The 20,396-nt window shown below is 42.2% G+C and overlaps 2 protein-coding genes and 1 pseudogene across 3 annotated transcripts; all 3 read right to left on the minus strand.

Annotated features, from left to right (window-relative positions):
• Nucleotides 1-346: 346 nt before the first annotated feature.
• Nucleotides 347-3,483, minus strand: LOC4340657 (BTB/POZ and MATH domain-containing protein 1). 2 transcript variants are annotated; one of them, XM_015785596.3, is made up of 2 exons: nt 3,295-3,483; nt 347-2,147 (listed from the first exon to the last, which is right to left on the minus strand). In XM_015785596.3, the coding sequence occupies exon 2, from the start codon at nt 1,977-1,979 to the stop codon at nt 921-923; it is 1,059 nt and encodes a 352-aa protein (XP_015641082.1). In that variant the 5' UTR covers nt 1,980-2,147; nt 3,295-3,483; the 3' UTR covers nt 347-920. The 2 variants fall into 2 exon arrangements, with proteins under 2 accessions (XP_015641082.1, XP_015641081.1); XM_015785595.3 differs by having other exon boundaries at nt 3,291-3,483.
• A 302-nt stretch (nt 3,484-3,785) lies between these two features.
• On the minus strand, nt 3,786-4,803 carry LOC136357122 (FCS-Like Zinc finger 3-like; annotated as a pseudogene).
• Nucleotides 4,804-7,032: 2,229 nt separating this feature from the next.
• On the minus strand, nt 7,033-12,716 carry LOC4340658 (microtubule-associated protein 70-3-like). Its single transcript, NM_001421520.1, has 11 exons — nt 12,337-12,716; nt 12,134-12,219; nt 10,595-10,660; nt 10,337-10,507; nt 9,968-10,138; nt 9,720-9,875; nt 9,461-9,607; nt 9,243-9,314; nt 8,579-9,145; nt 8,308-8,492; nt 7,033-7,791 (listed from the first exon to the last, which is right to left on the minus strand). Exons 1-11 carry the CDS (start codon nt 12,497-12,499, stop codon nt 7,749-7,751), a joined length of 1,827 nt encoding a protein of 608 aa, NP_001408449.1. The 5' UTR covers nt 12,500-12,716; the 3' UTR covers nt 7,033-7,748.
• Nucleotides 12,717-20,396: the final 7,680 nt, after the last annotated feature.

The following is a 20,396-nucleotide window of genomic DNA, read 5'->3' on the forward strand; positions in this document are numbered from 1 at the left end:
AATATCAGATTAATCCATTTTTCAAGTTTGTAGTAATTAAAACTCAATTAATCACACGTTATTACCACCTCGTTTTGCGTGAAAAACTTAATCTTTATCTTCATGAGATTCAAACACCACCCCAGTATTAGGTTGATATATTTTGGGATAGAGGGGTACAATTTTTTCTGTTACTCTTGAGATTGGCATATGTAATTTTCCTTCGTTACTCAGGACCAAAACAACATGCCATGAAGCGAAATGCAATGGATGTCACAATATGCATGTGAGATTGGCACATACATTTATTTTATATTACATCAATAGGATCCATAAATCCCAAACCTCAAACGCATCACACCAAATATAGATAGAGATCGGGTTGATTCAACATGTGCACCATCCTGCAACATCCTAAACAATGGGAGACAGTCACTGTACACACATCAGCAAGTACATGATATTACTCATGAGGTAGTCACAAATGTTGTCAACAACAAGGAAGTCGGATACAGTGGCTGGAGTACACAGTGAACAAGCCTAATGCACAAACTCAATTCTTATGTAAGTAAAGAAATGCTATTATGGTTCCCTAGAAATAAGAACATACTAACTGGTTTTGTTTCTCAAATCATAGGTTGCTCATGGACCATCCTCTTCTTCTGTTTTCCCGGAGTTCCTTGAGGCACTTCTTTTTCTTTTGTTTTTGCAGGGACCTTAATGCACTTCTATGGTATATACTGTCACTTGAATTTTATTATTGCTGTACATTTTTCCCATTAATTTCTCATTTTTCCTATTGAATATAGGTTACGAAAGACTGCCTTTTGGTGAGCAGTACTTCCCTTTAATAATTTGCAGGAGTGCCCCTTGGAAATTGCATTTCCAACCAGTATTCCTGCTTTCCTTGTAGTGGTAAATCTTCAGCTATTTAGCACTTTCTATCTCCCAACCGCTGCCCTCAGAAGGGTACTTAGAACCGACGGGCAGCTTGCTATCACAAGCTTATAACCCTCTGTTGCCATAACAGCATCAAGATTTGCACGAGAAGAGATGATGAACTCGATGCACCTGTCCTTCAGCTGTGTACAGCTATGCTGCTCTGCGAAAGCCAAAGTTGTCGCAACAGTCTCCACATTGATGTCATCGTGGAGCCTATCTTGGCAGATCAGTTTGAGCCTGTCCAATCCATACCTGTCTGCAGCAACAAGCAAATGCTGTGTCATTGTTGTGATGTCCTGCTCCGAGTCACTGACGACATGCTGCTGATCAAGCTCCGGTGATGTACCAGTGTAAATGAAATGAAGCATGGCCTTGAAGACTGATGCCTCTATGTCCTTGATCTCCACACACTGTGAGCTACTCTCCTTCATGGGTCCAAAGAACTCAGCCATGAAGACAGGGGATCTAGCAGCGAGGATGATCTTGTGTGCCAAGAAAGATTCACCTGCAACAACAAACGTGACATCTGCCCCCTTTTCACTCAGCAAGAGTTCACCAAGGTGCATTTGCAAGTCACAGCATGGATTGGAAACATTTGGAGAAACATTAGTCACAGCTTCCTGTGGCTCTCTTAACACAGTGATGGTGCACTCCACAACAAAGGAATCCCCGATGAAATAATTGGATCCTGGCAAATCATCTTGTTTTACAAGCAGGAGCGCTGGCCCGCAATCTCGTTGCCCTGTATATTTAGAGGATACACTTTTACTTCCGGATGGCAGATAAATTTGTGCCTCATGTACTAACTGACATTTAAGAGCTGCCTTCACCTCATGCTTACATTCCTTGCTCATAAACATAAGTCGAAGTGCTATCCAGTACACACCATGCTCATAATAGCGTGGATAGTAAAGAACTTCCCAATCATATCCACCTGCAGCCAATCTCCTCGACGAGATATACTCTGAACAACCAAGTGCTCTGGTTACTGAATATCCATTGATTTTTAACAGGTGAACTGCAGATATTGTGTTGGTGAGATTTGTCGGGGTCTCCATGGTGATTGGTCAATAGCCACTGGAGAGTGGAGACTATTTGACTGTTTGTGCGAAGAGTTACAATTTACAAAATGAACTAGGAAGTTGTCTTGCACTAATAACCTAATAGCCTGCTGCAGGAGACGACTAATTCAGAAAATCTTTGCTCAAACACATAGCATGTTCTTCCTGATAAACAAATAGTAACATACTCTTTAGAAAAATAAAGAGTATAAACAGATAGTTGAATTTATAATGTAACAATGCTATAATAAAGCTAAATTAGCTTGACCAAATAACAGTAACAATGTAACATCATCCTATGTATTTACTCCCTCCGTTTCACAATGTAACACTTTCTAGCATTATCCACATTCATATAGATGCTAATGAATCAAGATATTATTATATATAAAGATTCATTAGCATCTATATGAATGTGAACAATACTAGAAAGTCTTACATTGTGAAACGGAGGAAGTATCATACAAGGAAAAATTTCCTACTTTCCTGAAATCTATATAATCAGCAGAAGACATTGTTGGACATTTTTTTTTGGAAGATTTGTCTTTTTCTAAAAAAAAGCCTCAAAAGCGTCAAATTATAACCACATAGACCAAAACTATATATACTACTACCATGTGAAGGTTAACGACTCATGAGATCCTTAAAATAAAAATCTATCAGAGAACTAACTACATCGCATATCACATGCGCGCAAAGTGAAATTCCAATTCACCCTATCATTTCCCTTATGGAGTCGGATCGTCTGCCTTCACCCCTTGAAGTCACGAACGTGCAGTCATCACTTATCCACCGTCCAAGAAATCCAACAGCTCATGTGGCGCGCATACTTAACAACTGTTGAAACCAATAGATCGAAGCCCATAGCAGCATATATGCACCTCGCCACAGTCAGTGGCAATTAGCCCGGAGCTCATCCGCCAATACACACTAAGCACCAGCCGATATCTTCACAATTTGTTTTTGATTTATGATGTGGCTTAACACTGCCTAGAAACTCGTAAATTACATGATGGAATGCATGCTTTGCTTACGGCATGGTCGAATCTAATGTATGCTTTGTTCTATCATTTCCCTTATGCCAAAAAAAAAAAAAGTCAACCTGCCAAAACGTACCACCTTAGAACTCAGATGACCGAATCGCTCTACGCATTGCGACGAGAGATACAAATCGGCCCTAAGATTTGGTCTATTCGGCACCCTCGCATTGCTTCCGAGGAGCCCCTGGGTGTGAGCTGCTCGTTCCCCATTCCCCAGCCCAACCGTACGCGCGCCCGCGGCGAGGAGAGGCAGATAAACAGGGCGTACCTACCAACGGCGCGGCGTGGATCGACGAAGGCGGCGTCCGCGGCTGGACCCGGCCGCATCGGCGGCTTCGCCGCGGCGCCCCCCGGCTACGGCGGCGACGAGGGGGGAGAGGAGGAGGAGGAGGAGAAGCCCGTCAACGATGGAGAAAGTGAGCGATCGAGCAAGGACGCCGCGGCGGAATGTCGGTGGCATCGGCGTGGCGTTTCCTGGATAGTGGGCTTTGAGCCGCGTGGGTGAGTAGGCCGTGGGCTCGGATGGGCTTCCATGTTTATGGGCCGGATTCTTTCACGTGGAATAAACTGGGCTGAGTTTTGTTGTGGATTGAATTCGTCGACGGATATTTAACGGGCCAAATTCGCCCGAGGTCTGAATTTTTCTACGGAAATTACGTGGGCTAAATTCAATCGTGGTGAGAATTCGTTGTACATGGCCTAAGTTAAATGGAATAAGTTCACCAGAGGTCGCTCAACTTAACAGTGAGATTTTTTAGGTCCCTTAACCACAAAACCAGAAATGTATACCCCTAAACTCACATAAACCGTACACTCAAGATCCTACGGCAGTTTTGCCGACATAGCATCCTAGTCAGCGAAAAAAAATTTAAAAAAATATGTGGGGCCCACCTGTCAGCTGCACATTCATTCTCTTATATTTTCTCTCTTCTCTCTTCTGTTCTTCTTCAGTGAGGGAGGCCGGCAATGGACGGCGGCGGGCCTGCGCGGCAGCGGAGCGGCGCCGGGATGCGGGGCAGAGCAACGATGGGCGGCGGCGGGCGAGCGGAAGAGCGTGACGGCGGCAGGCGCCCTTGCCGGACTTCATGCGGAGGAGGTGCAGGCCCGCTGCCGCCCATTGCCGCTCCGCCGCTGTGACTGTACAACGAACGGCTTGGTAGTAGCTAGCCAGCTAGCCAGACAAGGTGCACTGTGCCGCCGCCGGCGCCGACGAGGAGGACGACGACCTGTCCCGGCTGCTGCGTTGCAGCGTGCGGTGGCAGCGCTTGACGGCGGCGAGCGCGGAGTCCATGTCCATCTGGTCCTGCCTGCAGTCGTCACTGCAGAACGCCGCATTCCCCCTGCACAAACAACACATATGCAATCAAATCAATGAATCACTGAATAATCGAAGAATCAATCAAGCAAATATATATGCATGAGATTCAACGAGAGAAAATTAATTAAGATCGTGGTACGTACTTACACAAGAAGATGTGGCGGTTGAAGTGATGTCGCGCTTGCAGAGGAAGCAGGCGTCGAGGTAGTGGTAATCACCGTCGCCGCCGCCGGCGCAGGAGGAGGAGTTGTCGTCGTCGAGGAAGTTGGTGGACTCCATGGTGGTCTCCCAGAAGATGTTCTCGCTGCGGTGGGCGCCCTTGCCGGACTTCATGCGGAGGAGCAGCGGGGCCGCCACCGGCCGCACGCTGCAACGCAGCAGCAGGGACAGTTCGTCGTCCTCCTAGCCGGCGCCGGCGCCAGCACAGTGCACCGCTCCGCTGCCGCGCGGGCCCGCCGCTGCGCTCGCCTGCTGCCGCCCTTCGCCGCTCCGCCCGCCGGCCGGGCGCCGGCCTCACTGAAGATGAAGAGAAGAGTGAAGAAAGAAAAGAGGAGGGGGAGAAGAAAAGAGAAGAAAAGGAATGTGAAGCTGACATGTGGGACCCATGTATTTTTTTAATTTCTTTTTCCTGACTAGGATGTCACGTCAGCGAAACCACCTATATCTACTGCCATAGGACGTTGAGTGCACGGTTTGTATAAGTTTAGGGGTATATATTTCTGGTTTTGTGGTTAAGGGACTAAAAAAATCTCGCGGTTAAGTTAAGGGACCTCCGGTGAACTTATTCCAAGTTAAATTGTGGGCGTAATTCACTGGTGGATTTTAAGTGGGCTAAATTTACTCGTGGTTGTATTACTTTACGGGCAATAAGGTAGGCCAAATCAATTAGTGGGATGAATTCGTTGACCGGAATTAACTAGGCCGAATTCAACTACGGGCCAAATTCATCCACGAGGTAAAAGGCGAGTGAAAAATGTAGTGGGCCGAATTCATTAATGGGAATTGAGTAGGCCGAATTTATTCTGGTTGACGGGCCAAATTAGCTCGTGGATCGAATTTGTTTATGGGAATTTGGTGGGCCAAATTATCTGCTGGACTGGGCTAAATGCATTGGTGGGCCAAAATCGTCGAGGGGTAGTAGATAGGCCAAATTTAATAGTGGGCCTAATCATTGATGTAAATTCAGTGGCCATTCACTAGTGGGCTAAATTTGTTGCTTCCTCCGTTTCACAATGTAAGTCACGCTAGCATTTCTCATATTAATAGTGATGTTAATGAATCTAGACATAGACATAGATTTCATTAACATCACTATAAATGTGAAAAATGTTAGAATGACTTACATTGTGAAACGGAGAGAGTATGATAATTGAGTGGCCTAAATTGAGTGGGCTAAATTCGTTGATGGGAAATAATTGGATGTAGTTACCGAAAACCAAATTCATTTATGGACTCGTGATGAGATTTTTGTGGGCCTAATTAATTCATGGGTTAATTGAAATGAATTCATGAACTAAGCGGGCCGAATTTGTTTGCCTTATTTGACCGAGGATGATGAGCATCCCAGCTTGTTTTTTGTAGGCCTCACTATCGTCGGTTCTTTTTCAGTGACAATTGTGTTTCTACCCCTATTTTGATGTCCAATACTAATTTTACCCCTATACTTTAGGGTTCTCGTTTTTTTTCCCCACTTTTTTAACCGAAAGAGGCGTTTACCCTAGTATAGACGGAAGTGAGTGGGACCAGGTGTATAGCAGTAAAGAAATAGAGAAAATAAAGATTTGTTTTTGAATTGTTGATTGGCTTTTTTAACCATGTGAAATATCAAGTAGAGAAAACCCTTCCAGTTCCAGGCACTTGCGCACACAGGCTCCCTCCTGGAAGAATCCCATCCAGCGACGGGGCAGGCGGCGGTGAGCGAGCGGCTTCCTGGCGACGGCGACGTGCGGGCATTGGCCAGGCGTAAACCCCTCCTACCGCCGAGCTGGAGGCGCGTGCTAGGCGGCGTTGGGGGGAGGGGTGGAGGGGGCTTGGAGGCGGCGGTAGCTCCGCGCGGGGAGGAGGTGATGGTGGCGACGGCGGCGGCGTGGCACAGGGAGGAGGCGACAACGGTGGCAACTCCATGCAAGGAGGAAGCGACGGCAGCGGCGAGCAGGTCAGGCGGTGGCGACTCGGCGCAGGGTGGAAGCGGCGGTGGTGGCCTGCCTAGGACGCGACGACAGAGGCTCGACACGTCTTAGCTATGTACTGGCAGCAACCGGCAGAGGAGAATTTGCTTGAGTTTGTGATATGGATTTGGTCGACTTTTTGATGTTTGCAGCTTGCTATATGACTTCTAATTGTGCAAAAGATGTGTCAAAATTGTGCCCAAATTATATCAATTTTTTGTTCAAATTTTATCAGTTTCGTGGTAAAAGTACGTCAAATTTTGAAACATTTTGTTTATATTCCATCAAATTTGTCATATTTGTAGTAGTTGGTGAAAATTGCTAGATGCAGGTACATAATATGTGCAAATACACACGATGAACAAAAACAGATCTGTGCAACAACACAAAGGGTATAGATGTCTTTTTGCCTAAGATTTAACACCATTAACCTGTCCATCCAAAGTAGGGGTAAAATTAATCTTCATTTTTAAAAAGCAGAGGCAAAAACATAAACCCTAAAAAACTGGGGCAAAATCAACATTGGACATCAAAGTAAGGGTAAAAACAAAATTGCCCCTTCTTTTTTTTTATTATCGAATTCCTATTTTGACTTCATTTCTGCCAGCGACCATCACGTTTACTAATATTATGCTACTCCATCCACTTAAAAATAAAAATAATCAATGAGAGAAAATCAATCAGTTGCTCTGTCGATAAACCACATTCGCATAGGCCGGTAGGCGGTAGCTGTCAACGAACAACAATGAACACAGGCACACAGCAAAGCAAATGGGATGAAACAATCATCCAACCCGAATCAGAGCAAACCGAACATAACAGAACGGAAAAGGCAATAATAATCATGTGAGAACAACGATATTCACAACCTGGGCGATGATGGGCGTGCAGAAGCAGAACCAAACAAACACGCTAAGCTACATAAATTTTAACAGATGGGAGAAGGCGCAGAGATCGCCCAGCCTATACATCACCAGATGCGCTGCACTGCTTGACAAAGAGAGGGGGCACCAGACCACACTGGGATTAGGGCCTCGCCTCTGCAAAAGACCGATTCCTCCACGGTGCAATAGCAATCACGTCAGATCAGACCCGAGCCTACTCTTTTCCCCAATCTAGGTATCACATCGCAGGTGCTAGGATCTTGGTCACAAAATCAATAGGGAAGTGAATGGAACAAATACAGGGTGAAATGGAAATGGAACGTATCGATGAATGCCGCCTGGTGTTAGTGCCGCTGTCATTGGTAGTTGCGAGTAAGCCCACTTCGTGATGAGCTCCGGCTGGCAAGAAGATCCAAAGTGAATAAGAGATCCATATATGAAGATACAATCTCAGGAAAGGTGAAGTTAACAGCCTAAAGTTGGGTCTATGTTATCTTAATGTTACTTGGTCAAAGACCAAATAACCATCACCAGTATGAGAAATTTGCAAAATGGTATGTTTCAAAGAAAATATATCCAAATTTTAAGTGTACTTCTCCACATATTGACAAAATAATGGGATATAACTACTAAGCAAATGTGTGGTGTCAGAGAACTAACCACTAGCAGCAAATCTGGGCATAAAACATTCAAATGCGAGTGTGCAGCATATTAAAATTAAAAAGTAACATCCATGGCTAGCAGAGAGATTTTGAAGACAAAATGGTACGCCACAACTTGTAGTCAATTTTATCCTAGATTTTATACCATCTTTTTGCTACTAATGATCAACCAACATTCTAAATGTGCCCTTAAGAACTTGACGGTAATAAAAATATCAAATTCAATAAAACTCTTCAGCACTTGAAGATGTACCTTCCAGAAAGCACTTGAGAACTTCCAGTCCCTTTAGAACTACCAAGCCGCCTGGCTTTGACTTCTTGTTCCTTATCAACACGCATAGCTGCAACTTCTTTCTCCATGGCAGCAACCTCCCGCCTCATTTTTTTCGCCTCTACTTCCATAGCTTTAGTTAAGGTATCTACTTTCTTAGCAAGCATCTGTAGGACAAGAAGAAACAGGTAAATTTTCTAATATCGAGCTTCCTATGAACTCAGTGCAACAAATAAGCAAAATATTTCCATACCTCAATCGCATCATCTTTATCTTTTAGACTCTGATCTTTTTCATGGCATGCCTTTCTCAAAGAAATTACCTCCTTCTGCAACATATCATAAAGAAAACCAGATACCATCTCAGCTGACTTGTTATTTGCAGTTTCTTTATTACTCTCGTCAGTGTTGCTATTTGTATTTTCAATGGTTCCCTCATCTGCATTTCCTTTCCAACTATCATTAGTTTCACAATCTCTGACAGCATCAGTAGAACGGTTAAGTAAATGAGCTCCATTCCCATTAATCTTGCTCCTGTCTAATGACCTCGTACCACCATCAAACGACTTTGAAGTGCCTTTAGCATGCTTTAGGACCAAGCTGCTGCTAGAAGAAAGAGAGGATCTTGAATGAAAAGATGGAGATCTCCTTGCTAATAAACCATTTGGAGACAATTTAGACATATTATCAGCTCCGCCGAGTGATAACCGACGAGAAGGGCCATTGCTGAAGCTCTTTCCCTCGGTAGGCAGACGACTAGAGCCACTTGGTGGCCCTCTCAGTCCATCTTCTAAAACCTTCAGGCGTAACTGATATTTTTCCTGAGCACATATAGAATTCCAAAATTCAGCTCATCTAGAATAACTCATTCAACAAAGATTTAGCTCAAGCTACATTTCAATATAAGTATCAGTGCACCTTTAATTGGGCCTCAGATCTTGCTGTCCGCTCTGCGACAGCAAGCTTATCACGAAGTTGTTGCATTTCACCCTGTCAAAATATTTTTAAAAGAAAAGTTATTGCAGAATGCCATTCGAAAAATAGTATTCAGAAAGGGGCCAGCAAACTTAGTCAATAAAATTCATAGAAGTGCATGTACTCCAACAAAGAGAAGACATAATGTGAGATCATCCAACCTGCAGGAATCTGCGCTCTTCAAGCCACTGTTTAACTGGCATGACTTTGTCATTAGAATCTTTCCACTCGTTGGCAACCACAACAGCAACCCTGTTTGCTGTAACTTTTGCACGAGCAAGTTCACATTCAAGTGTCTTTTTTTGGTCCTGGTAATGATCATAAATGTTAAATAAGCATGAGTGAACTGTTCCTATAGAAGGGGGGAAGAGCTCATGAAGACATGATGACATATGCAATAGTCAAAGAATAGGTTGTTACATTCACTTCCTGAACTTGGCGCTGGTAATCTCTAACTACATTAGCAGTTGCGCCACCTCGAAGAACAGCCTCTTCCAGTTCTTTCACGGTTAGGCTAAGTTTTTTAACTTCTGCAACCTTTTGGCGTTGTAACTTGTCCAATATTTTATTTTCTTCCTGCAATGCATAAAGCAAACAATTGAGCACTTGTGTAGTTCCACAGGCATGTCCAAGTAAATTTATCCTACAACTAGGAACACAGTACATACATGACAGATCTCTATTTGCTTCATCAACTCTTGGTTCTTGTTTTGTAAGTCATCAACCATAGCAGCTTTTGCCATTGCTATTTCCACAGTCCTTTCTGCATCTAGTAGTGCTGCCTCCTTTTGTTTTGTTAGACGATCCAGAGCTCGATTGTCATCTTGTAGTTTTGCAATCTAAAGTGAACCAAGTTAACTGGTCATCTTATTTGATCATAGAAAATACACAAACCAATGAAAAGAAACTAAGGCAACTAATTAGCCGTTTAGGCAAACCAGAGGATGAAAATAATCAGTAACTGTTAGGAAAGCATAAGAAATTAAACCACACAAACAAAATGATAGAAAATGGGGGATGGGTGAACAAAGTTTCACCTCTTGCCGAGCAAGCTTTAGCTCAGCTTCAAGCGGTGCGAGAATGGCTTCAATTGGTGGCATGTCATCATCCTTTTGGGCTGCATGTACTCTCCGCAAAGTCGCTTCTGCTGCAAACTGAGCAGCCATTGCAGCCTTTTTCTCATCATTAATCTTCTTGACTTCTAGATTCTGCATTTGTTTTTATCATTGTTAAAGAAAAGATCAGCTAAAACAGAGACAACGGATACAGATAAACACAAATTATAAGATACATACTTTGCTGTCAAGGAGTGATTCTGTCAACTTGAGTTTCTCAAACATCTTCTCCAACTCATCTGTAAGCTGTCATCACAATATCACAATAATGTTAAAAACATAATAAATAATCATATGTAAATACATTTACAGCTAGAAGGATAAGAATTAAACATGATCAGCATTGTATCTTGCATGAAACAGCAAGATAATTAAGTTCACATGTGATTCTTCTTGGGTTTTTTTCCTTGAGTGTTTTATTTCTTCCTATGCTCAAATTTGAAGCATTTTGATGACAGGAGAGTAACGCTGGCAATTGTTTAGACTACTTGCACGATCTCACAGGCTAAATCATAATAAAAGGTTCACCACTAAAAACATGTTCAATCATAATCCAAAAATTCACAGATAAGCAAGATTGAATAAAGAACCCATGCCATCTCAGTTCATCGATCAATTAAAGAAGACAAAAGTAATCGGTACAAGCCACGAGCATCATGCAACCTGATGAATGGCATTGAACAAAGTCAAGCAACAATGAGAGACTTGGTATTCAAAGAAAAAGGTGAGTTGGGGCAGGTACAAGATCAATTCAACTAATTGATTATAAAGTTTTTGGAATTTAAGATTGAATTGCTAGCACTGAGGACTAGCCTGGATTGAGGTTGCCAAACAGGCTGCTTAAACTTACAAGAAACATAACTACATATGCATCGAAATCCAAATTGTGACACCTACAGTGGGGGTTCAAAAATATCTTACAAGTACATGACAATGCCGAAAAACAAATGCATGCATCAGGTGTTCTTTGTCATGGCAATCAGGTTACAATGGTATAAGATACAGAAGTACCATGGAAACATGAGACCCAATAAACATGTAATATAATGGGATATATATAAATATCACAGAAGTAATTAACAATGCCAGAAAAACCACAATACAGGTTTCTGTTTCATGGGCCATGACGACAAGACAAGACAAGCATATTTACCTCAATTTAATAAATATTTTGCTATCAAATATGGGTGCCAAATAAATATAGATAGAGTATATTAGGCATTGCTTACAGATAAAATGACTAAGTTTAGCAGTTTTATGTTTCCAAAACAGCAGAGGTCACGGATGGGGAAATAACCACAAGGAACACTACAATCATAAGTTAGCCAACAGCAACCTATTTGGCCTTGTGAAGTTAACATATATTTGGATAGATGTAGGTCAGACCCCTCCTATCCTACAGTTGGCCATAGGACTTAGCTCAAGCGTCAATCCTGCCATACTGAACAACTGAACAGATAGAAGCAACCCAATCCATTCACCCACTAAAAGCTTTGGTTTGCATTGTACAACATTGAAGGTTCCAAAAAATGCAAGAACTAGAACATAACAACACCACACCAAAGCTTGAATCAGCACACTACCATTCTCGCTCCACGAGCACCAAATTTGACACTACCTCAATGCAAAGGAAATTGCCATTTCAGGAAAAACAAATAAATAAACAGGAAAAGCATATCGTTGAACCACGAAATCCAGGACGAAGCTGACGGCAATTACCTCCTCCACGGCCTTCTCCCGCGCCCTCTCCGACAGCCGTAGCGCGCGTATCTCCGTCTGCGCCTCCCCGAGCTCCCTCTCCTTGTCTAACACCACGAAGCCATACCCAAAAAAAAAAATCAAAAGAAAATCAAGCCTCCTCTTCCACAAACAAATCCCTGGACAAAATCACCGAAACGAACAGCAGGAGCAGATCAGCTCACCCCTCAGCTCGTTCTCGAGGCGGGTGAGCTCCACCCTGACGGGATCCGAGCCGTGCATCAGCGCGATGAACTCGTCGGCGTCGAGGCTGGCCCGCACGGTGCCCCTCCGCCGCGCGGGGCCCCTGGGCGCCACCGCATTCCCCTCCTCCACCCCGTCGGCCATCCCCAGATCTGAGCCCCCTCCCCGGGCCGCGCCCGGCCCCAACCCCCAGCACCCAAATCCGCTCCCCCCCCCCACCCCACCAACCGCGCCGCGGGGGGGCTCCGACGCGGCCGCCGACCTCGGCGGACTCCGCCGCCGCGCACCGCCGGATCGGGGCGAGGCAAACCCTAGCTCCGCCGCGCTCCGCTTGCCTCAGCCTCACTGTGCTTGCGGCTGTGCGTGTTTTTTTTTTTCTTTTGCTTTTAGTAGTTGCGGTTGTCTTGCTCGTAAATGGCGCGTTTTAAAAGGGGTAGGGGAGATAGGGGGGGGGGGGGGGGCTCTTTTTGGATTATGTTAAGCTTGGAGCTTAGAGGGCTATTATTACTGTGGTTCTAACATTGTACAGTATGATGTTTACCGTAGTAATGATGAACTATCTGGAACAAATAGTAGTAGTTCGATAGTACTCCGTACAATGGAATACCACGGGCATGTTTGGTGAATTTTTAACAGCTACGGCTTCTTCTGATGAAATCAGAGCAGTTTTGATTCTTACCTAGATTATAATAATATGTATTTATAGAATTTAAGAAAATAAACAATAAATTAGAAGTTGAAAATTTAGGTTTTCCTTTAATACTACTACTACTCAGAAGTTTACTGTCAATAAGGTACTTCTCATAATATTAAGTTATAAAAGCTTTGCAAACAAACCTACGTAGTAGGGACTCCCCCGGCAAGTCAATATATTGATCAAAATTTTTGGTTTTTCTCAAATTATTGTGAATTTAGTCAAATTCAGTTAAACTGTGTTAAAATTTCAGAAAATTTAAGCCAAAAATGCTTAAATTTTAGCCGAAATCGAAATTGAAAACCCTGTTACATAGTAGTTGTTGATTATGTGGTTTGAGAAAGAAGCTATATTAGAATTTCAAAGTATTTATACAGTATGGAAGGATGAGTGTGATTTGGACGTTTTTTTTAGAGAGAGAGATGTATGTGATTTGGACTTGTTAAGTACTACTAGCTAATAAATTCGTACTATTTGAAAATAATGGATCGACTAATACATGGAAATGAACAAACTTGCTGGTTACATTGTTTAAAAGATGAGTTTGAAATTTCAAAGTATTTGCCGAGTTATTAATGTGTTTCTGACATGTAAGGGCTACCTCGTAGAATCATACTATTCTGAGACAATTGCTTATTTGACCCTGTTTTAAACTCTAACTACCAAATTGACCATACTTTTTGCAGTTTGCTTATTTGACCCTCCTTTTCAAAAACGAAGCTCTCATTAGACGTTGTTTCCATTACTCCGTTATGGTTTGATTTTTTTTTAAAAAAAATAATTAATATTCATAATGCCTAGAATACCCTTAGAAACCCCTAATCACTCAATCCTATCCACACCTCTCTCTCTCGTACGTGTTGCGGCGGCGGCGGCGTCTGAGGGTGCGGCGACGGCGTGGGAGTGTGAGGCGGCGGCGCTCTGAGGAGGCGCGGTCGGCATGAAGCTGACCCGCGCCGGCGCCCGCTCGTGGAGGGGATCCGCGCCGGCGCCCAGTCGTGATGGCGGATCCCTAGTGGCTTTGACAGCGCACGATGGGGGGGTGCGTGACGTCGGGGGCGGCGGTGGCCAGCGCGCGGAGGGAAGAGGAGGCACCGCCGATGCGCGGAGGAAGGAAGCCGGCATGCCCGGCGGTGGAGCTCGAGCTCCTGGATCCGGCAAGGGGCGGCGGTGGCGGCCAGAGCACGGAGGGAAGAGGAGGCACCGCCGGCGTACAGGGAGGAAGGAAGGCGGCGAGCCCGGCGTTGGAGCAGTGACGGTTGGATCCGATGAGGACGACGACGGCTCCGCGGCGGCAAGGAGTGGACGGCTCGGTGGCGACGGTGCTCCACAGCTGCCGGTCGGCACCGGCTCGACGCTCGCCGCCTTCTCCCTGAGTGGAGCTGTGGAGGAGAGAGAAGAGATAAGAGAGAAGAGAGAACTGACGGGTGGGTCCCACATGTAATAGGGTCAAATTAGTAAGGGCAGAAGGGATATTTTGTGCTCAGTTAACACCGTTAGATGCCCTTAATAGAATAGGGTCATACTGTATCTTTAATTTTGAAAAGGAGGGTCAAATAAGCAAACTAAAAAAAGTAGGGTCAATTTGGTAGTTAGAGATCAAAACAGGATCAAATGCACAATTGCCCCTTTAAAATAGTAGCACGGCTATTACTTTCATTGAAATAGAGAAACTAGGTTATATGGTTTGAACGAAAAAGTTGGAGTTTGAATTCTAAAGTATCAATGTAATACATTTATGTGGTGGATAGGGGTAAAAATGAATCGAATAATATCCAATCCGCTCTGAATCCGTCCGAAAAACGAGGATATTGTGTGGGTTTATAGGAATATGACAAATATAGATGTGAATGCGGTATAGTAGGGTGTAGATTCGTATGCGGATATGATATCTCTAAAATCCGACAAATTATCCAATATTTCTATCGGATCGATATTTCTATCAGATCGTCCGATAGGTCGTTTGCCACATAATCTGGATTTGTCATTCCACGTAATTACATAAAACATGAGCTAGCCCATTCAATGGTCTAATTTATCAATTAACCTAGACTCTTTAGTCCATGGCTCTCACCATCTCATCTCACACTTGCATAGTTGCATTTTTATATTATGGACATAATGTATGCATATTGTTTAGAACATTTACTTATTATGATGGATCATTTGTTGATTATTATATTGTTGTATGTTCTCTTGCTTATTTAATAGTGTATTAATTGCATACACATGTAACATTCAACAAATTTTAATTCATTTTCAAACTGAGTCCATGCCATTTTCGACATCCGAAACAATCCTCTTTATATACGTACACTATCCGCACCCGTTCCAAATCCACCTAAAAATGTGGTTTAGGATATAATATGGCCACTATTCTTCTGAATCCGCTTCGTTTCCCCTAGCAGTGGGGTTGTTTGGAACTTAGCAATATAATATCTACAAAATTTCTCTAAAATCTGTATGAAATAATTATTTCAGAATTTTGGAGGAAAGTAAACATATGCCCTTCTCTCCTTGACTCCTTGTTCATTGATTTTGTGTTTTTGTCATGGTTACTGTAAAATCCTACGGGATACCCAACAAATAGGAGTTTTGGAGAAAATTTGACATGGCATCCAAACCTCACACTTGAAATTTTCTTTTTGAGTCTTCCTCTCTTCTAAGTGCTTTTGCTATGACCTATCCAAAAAGTTATTCTTGTATTTCTCGTGTGAAAATCATTCCTTCTTTTTTTCCTATTCTCGTTCCTTGTGGTCCATTGCATTTATAATTTTGAAAGAATAAAGAGAGACAAACAAAAAGTGGCAAATCTGTTTTTTCCTTTGAAAAATAATAAAGAGAAGTTGAAACAAAGAATATTGATTCTTAGAAATTAAAAATCTAATGGACCGATTATGAAAAGAAAAATAATACATGAACAAAAAGAACAAGAATGAAAATATGTGAAAAAGGTATATCTATGAATGCAGTTGAAATAAAGTAAAAAAAAAAGTAAATCACTCGCACCGCACATGAACTTACATGGTGGGTACAAATAGGTATAACAACATGTGAGATAACTTTGGCTAGTCCATATGAACCTAGACCAAAATAATCCACACAAGCAAAATTGATCTAACATGATGCGCTTGACATGGAAGCTTACGCTTATTTCCTTGTTTTGGAGGTCCTATTTTCCAGAGAAAATATAGAGAAATTAGATGTTCAAAAGTTCATTTAATTTTCATGTTTCTGACAGAGATAATTTATTTCATGACTTGAGAAATTTTGATCCTCTATATAATTGATCCAATTAATGTTCATTTCTATGTTCAAGACCAGGACTATCTCTGTCATTCCTTAGTACAAGTAACTCCTGAAAACTTCTTTTTAATTTTCATATTCTTTAGACACTCCAATTACATCAAAAGTTTGTATTTTAAAGTTTATTTTCATGGTTAGGAATTTTTAATTGTTTTTCCTTGTTAGTCTAAATCTTGGAAAATTAGTGGATGCCTATAGTAATGTGATCCGTCAACTTCTGTTTTTGCAGAAAGCTATTGCAATTGTCCTCATATAAATATTTGCGAATAATAATTACACACAATATTCTCCCATAATTCATACACACCAACATCATCCTGCAACCTTGATTTCTTCTTGAGAACCTTCTTATTGCAGTCGTTTAAGCCCAATTTCCCAATCTAAATTACGCCGCTAGGATATTGGAAGACAAAGACCTCGATGGCAAAATAATAATAATAATAATAATAATAATAATAATAATAATAATAATAATAATAATAATAATAATCAGGATTTTCTGCGAAACTACAAACAACAGCTGGCGTGCACAAGTGTCGTTGGTTCGTGCCGCGTCGGAGCGTGGGGATCAATTTTGCTTGTGTCGTCTGTTTTGGCGAGGCTTGTACAGACTTAAGTTATTATACCAGAACTAGTAATTTGCAAAGATATATATATTTGTGCACCTACTATTTCATGTGCTGCAAGTGTAATTTATTCAAGTAAAAATATTGTGTACGGAAGTAAAAAACTTAGATCATGGATTATTTAAAACAAAAGAATCAAGAAAAATAAAGTATTAAAAATGAAAATCCCCAGGATATGCTCCAAATAAATGGGAGCACATTCCAACTGAGCCCACCCCTGACCTCTGCATAAAATGCACACAACCACGTGCTCGCAGATTGACATCGCATATTACCTAATATAACTACTCCAGTTATTTTTTTCACCAAATTGTAACAAATTGGTACCAGCCATGGTCCATGTGAATGGCACAACAATTCGATCAAGCCAAAATGTTCAGCCTGTCAATATTGGATCTTTTACACCAGGCAAAGCACCACCCTTCATCCAAGGCACCCCTCGAGTTCACGGTGACACGTCCAACAATAATAGCATAGCAGTAGAGAAAAAATGTGTCCATTTGAAATAGATTATCCACCAGATTATTTTGGATTATCTATTTTATTATAGAAATATATTAAATATTAAAGAAAGTAAGATATACAAATGCTTGGAACAAGTATTCCACTATAATATATAATTCAGTGAAGTAGCTGAAACGTAATAGTAAGTGGTAACAAGCAAACACAACATCTATGCACGCCGAGGTAAAAGGGCACACTGAGTTCATGGTAACACGCCTGACAAGAACTAGCTCTCCAATGCCAAAATCGCCAAATCGATCAATCAATTGGCCGGGCTCAGTTGGCCAATTGGCCAGTATATACAGTACTTTTCAGGACCACGGCCACCTCCAACGACAAAAAACGGTTTGCCGTTGCGTGCAACGGCAGAATGAACAAGATCACTAGATCAGGACCACCCCTAGTGTTGATGCAAATTGCAGGCCTAGCTTTCTCCTTCTCTCCGATTAGGATTTTTACCAAACTGTTCCCGAGCAAAAACCAGGGTCGGCGGGTTTCTCCTTTTTCTATATATATATATATATGAAAACGGTTGAAAGCCGTTGACTCCTAAAAAATCCAGTCATATTTTCTAAAAAGTTGATATTCAGTTTGGATAGTTTTAAAATTGATCGGAAAGTTGAGCGGTTTATGTCTCAAGCTAGTCTGGAAAGTCTGTTTTTTTTTGTCGGTCTTGTAAACTCTAGCTCCAACACCATTTCTAACTATGAAGATGGACTGGTTTTTTTTTTTTTGAACGATGCAATGGATCATGGACAATTGCCTACAGCAAGTTTTTCTTGAAAAAAAAAGAGTAAAATGCACTAGCGGTTCTTAAACTTGTCGTGAGGTTTCACTTAGGTCCACGAACTTGTAAAGCGCACATCGATGTCCCTAAACTTGGTTTATTGTATCACCACGGTCCAAAGCGTCGTTTGATCGTGGCCTTACCTACGTGGCACGCCATGTGGATGATGACATGGCGTTTTTTCCTTTCCCCTTTTCTTTTTCCTCCTATTCTTTTATCTTCTTCCTCCACTAGAGCCACCTCGAGCTCCCCCGTGTCGAAGAGGCCGAAGAAGAGAGAAATGAAAGAGGAAGAAGGGAGAAAAAAAAGAAAGAATAATAATAATGTGCCATGTCGTCATCTACATGTCATGCCACGTAGGCAAGACCATGGTCAAATGAGACTTTGGACCGGGATGATACAACAAACCAAGTTTAGGGACCTCGATACACACTTTGCAAGTTCGTGGACCTAGATGAAACCTGCTTACAAGTTTAAGGACCGCCAGTGCAATTTACTCAAAAAAAAGCAATACTGACGAAGGAATTCTTGTTTGAGAAATCGTATTTTTTGAAAGGATGTCATAAATATTTGGTGATAATCTACCCCTTATTATTCTTTAGAACGGTGCCATCACAACTATAGAACAGGCTATCACTTTCGGTTGAAAAATGGCATCACTATCGGTTTTTCATCCGACAGTGTGTATAGTGATAATCTTGAGCTATCACTACCAGTTGCTCCACCGGCACTATTGTCTCTGAGGGATCACTACCAATTTGCATCCAGAAACCAACATCCAACATTCAACAACAATTTACTATAACAACTTGTATTACAATAACTGTGCATCCAAAACAACAGATTATATCTGATAATCTTCAATTTACAACTCAACAAATACACACACATCAAGAACAGAAGTAAACATCCATTGCTCAGTGTCATCAAATTGGATGTAGAAGAGGGAGAGATACCTGAAGTAGCGTCCCTCATCCCTACCATCGAGCAGCCACCCTCATACCCACCGTCAAGCAGCCACGAGCCCTTGTCATCGCCACCGTCAAGCAACCACCCTCGTCATCGCCGTCAAGCAGCCATCATCATTGTCGCCGCTATCCCCGTCGTCAAGCAGCAGCCATAGTTGATGCCCTCGTTCCCGCTATTGAATAGTGCACTGTCGTCGTCACCTTCGGGTGATCGGATCACTGTTGTTTCATAGCTTGAACCATCGGTTTTGGTTGGGGATACAGATTGAACCGGCAGTGATAAAGTATCACTGCCTGTTCACAATAAACCAGCAATGGTATGGCGGCAGTGATAGCCCATTCTATAGTAGTGCATACATGAGCATTGTGGTGTTTCGTCTGAACCGCCATTTCGAGAAGAGTAAAGCTGTGTTGGCATCTACCGGATGGGAACTCATTCCCTCCGTACGAAAAACGGAGCGGTCCATTAGCGCGTGATTAATTAAGTATTAGCTATTTTTTTAAAAAATAGATTAATTTGATTTTTTTAAGCAAATTGCATATAGAAACTTTTTGTAAAAAAAACGCACTGTTTAGCGGTTTGAAAAGCGTGCGTGTGGAAAACGAGGGAGAGGGGTTGAGAAAATGGGTGCCAAACACACCCTAACTTGTCCTAAGAAGAAAGTAGAGCAACTTACATTCTCTCATTCCAAATATAATAATTAAGCTAAATTAGATATATAACTACACAAACTTACATAGCCAGTTTAAAAAATTATATTACATTATGCTCCCTCTGTCTAAAAAACAACTTGTGCAGATGAATTTGGACAAATGCTAGCTCAAGTTTATCTCTAGAAATTATCTTTTTTTGATGGAGGATGTAAGTAACTGGAGTGGGACTTCTGACTTGCAAAGAGACTTGTAGGCAGCTGAATTGAACGACACACAACCTAACAGGCCGTGCTAGAATGTAGGACACCCAACAAGAAAAATTAATGGCATGGTAGCAAGGACGACTAAAGATCGTACTTTGCTGGTAACCATCTTTAACTGGCAAACCAAATCGTTCTCTTGTTGGTAAAAGAACAGTACTACGATCTTTTCCTCCTTTTTGGAAGAGACCTCAGCTTATGGTTCCCAAAAGCTAGCACGCATATGTACCTTACCTAACCCT

This window comes from Oryza sativa, chromosome 6 (genome assembly GCF_034140825.1).
Source record: "Oryza sativa Japonica Group chromosome 6, ASM3414082v1".
Taxonomy (NCBI): Eukaryota; Viridiplantae; Streptophyta; class Magnoliopsida; order Poales; family Poaceae; genus Oryza; species Oryza sativa.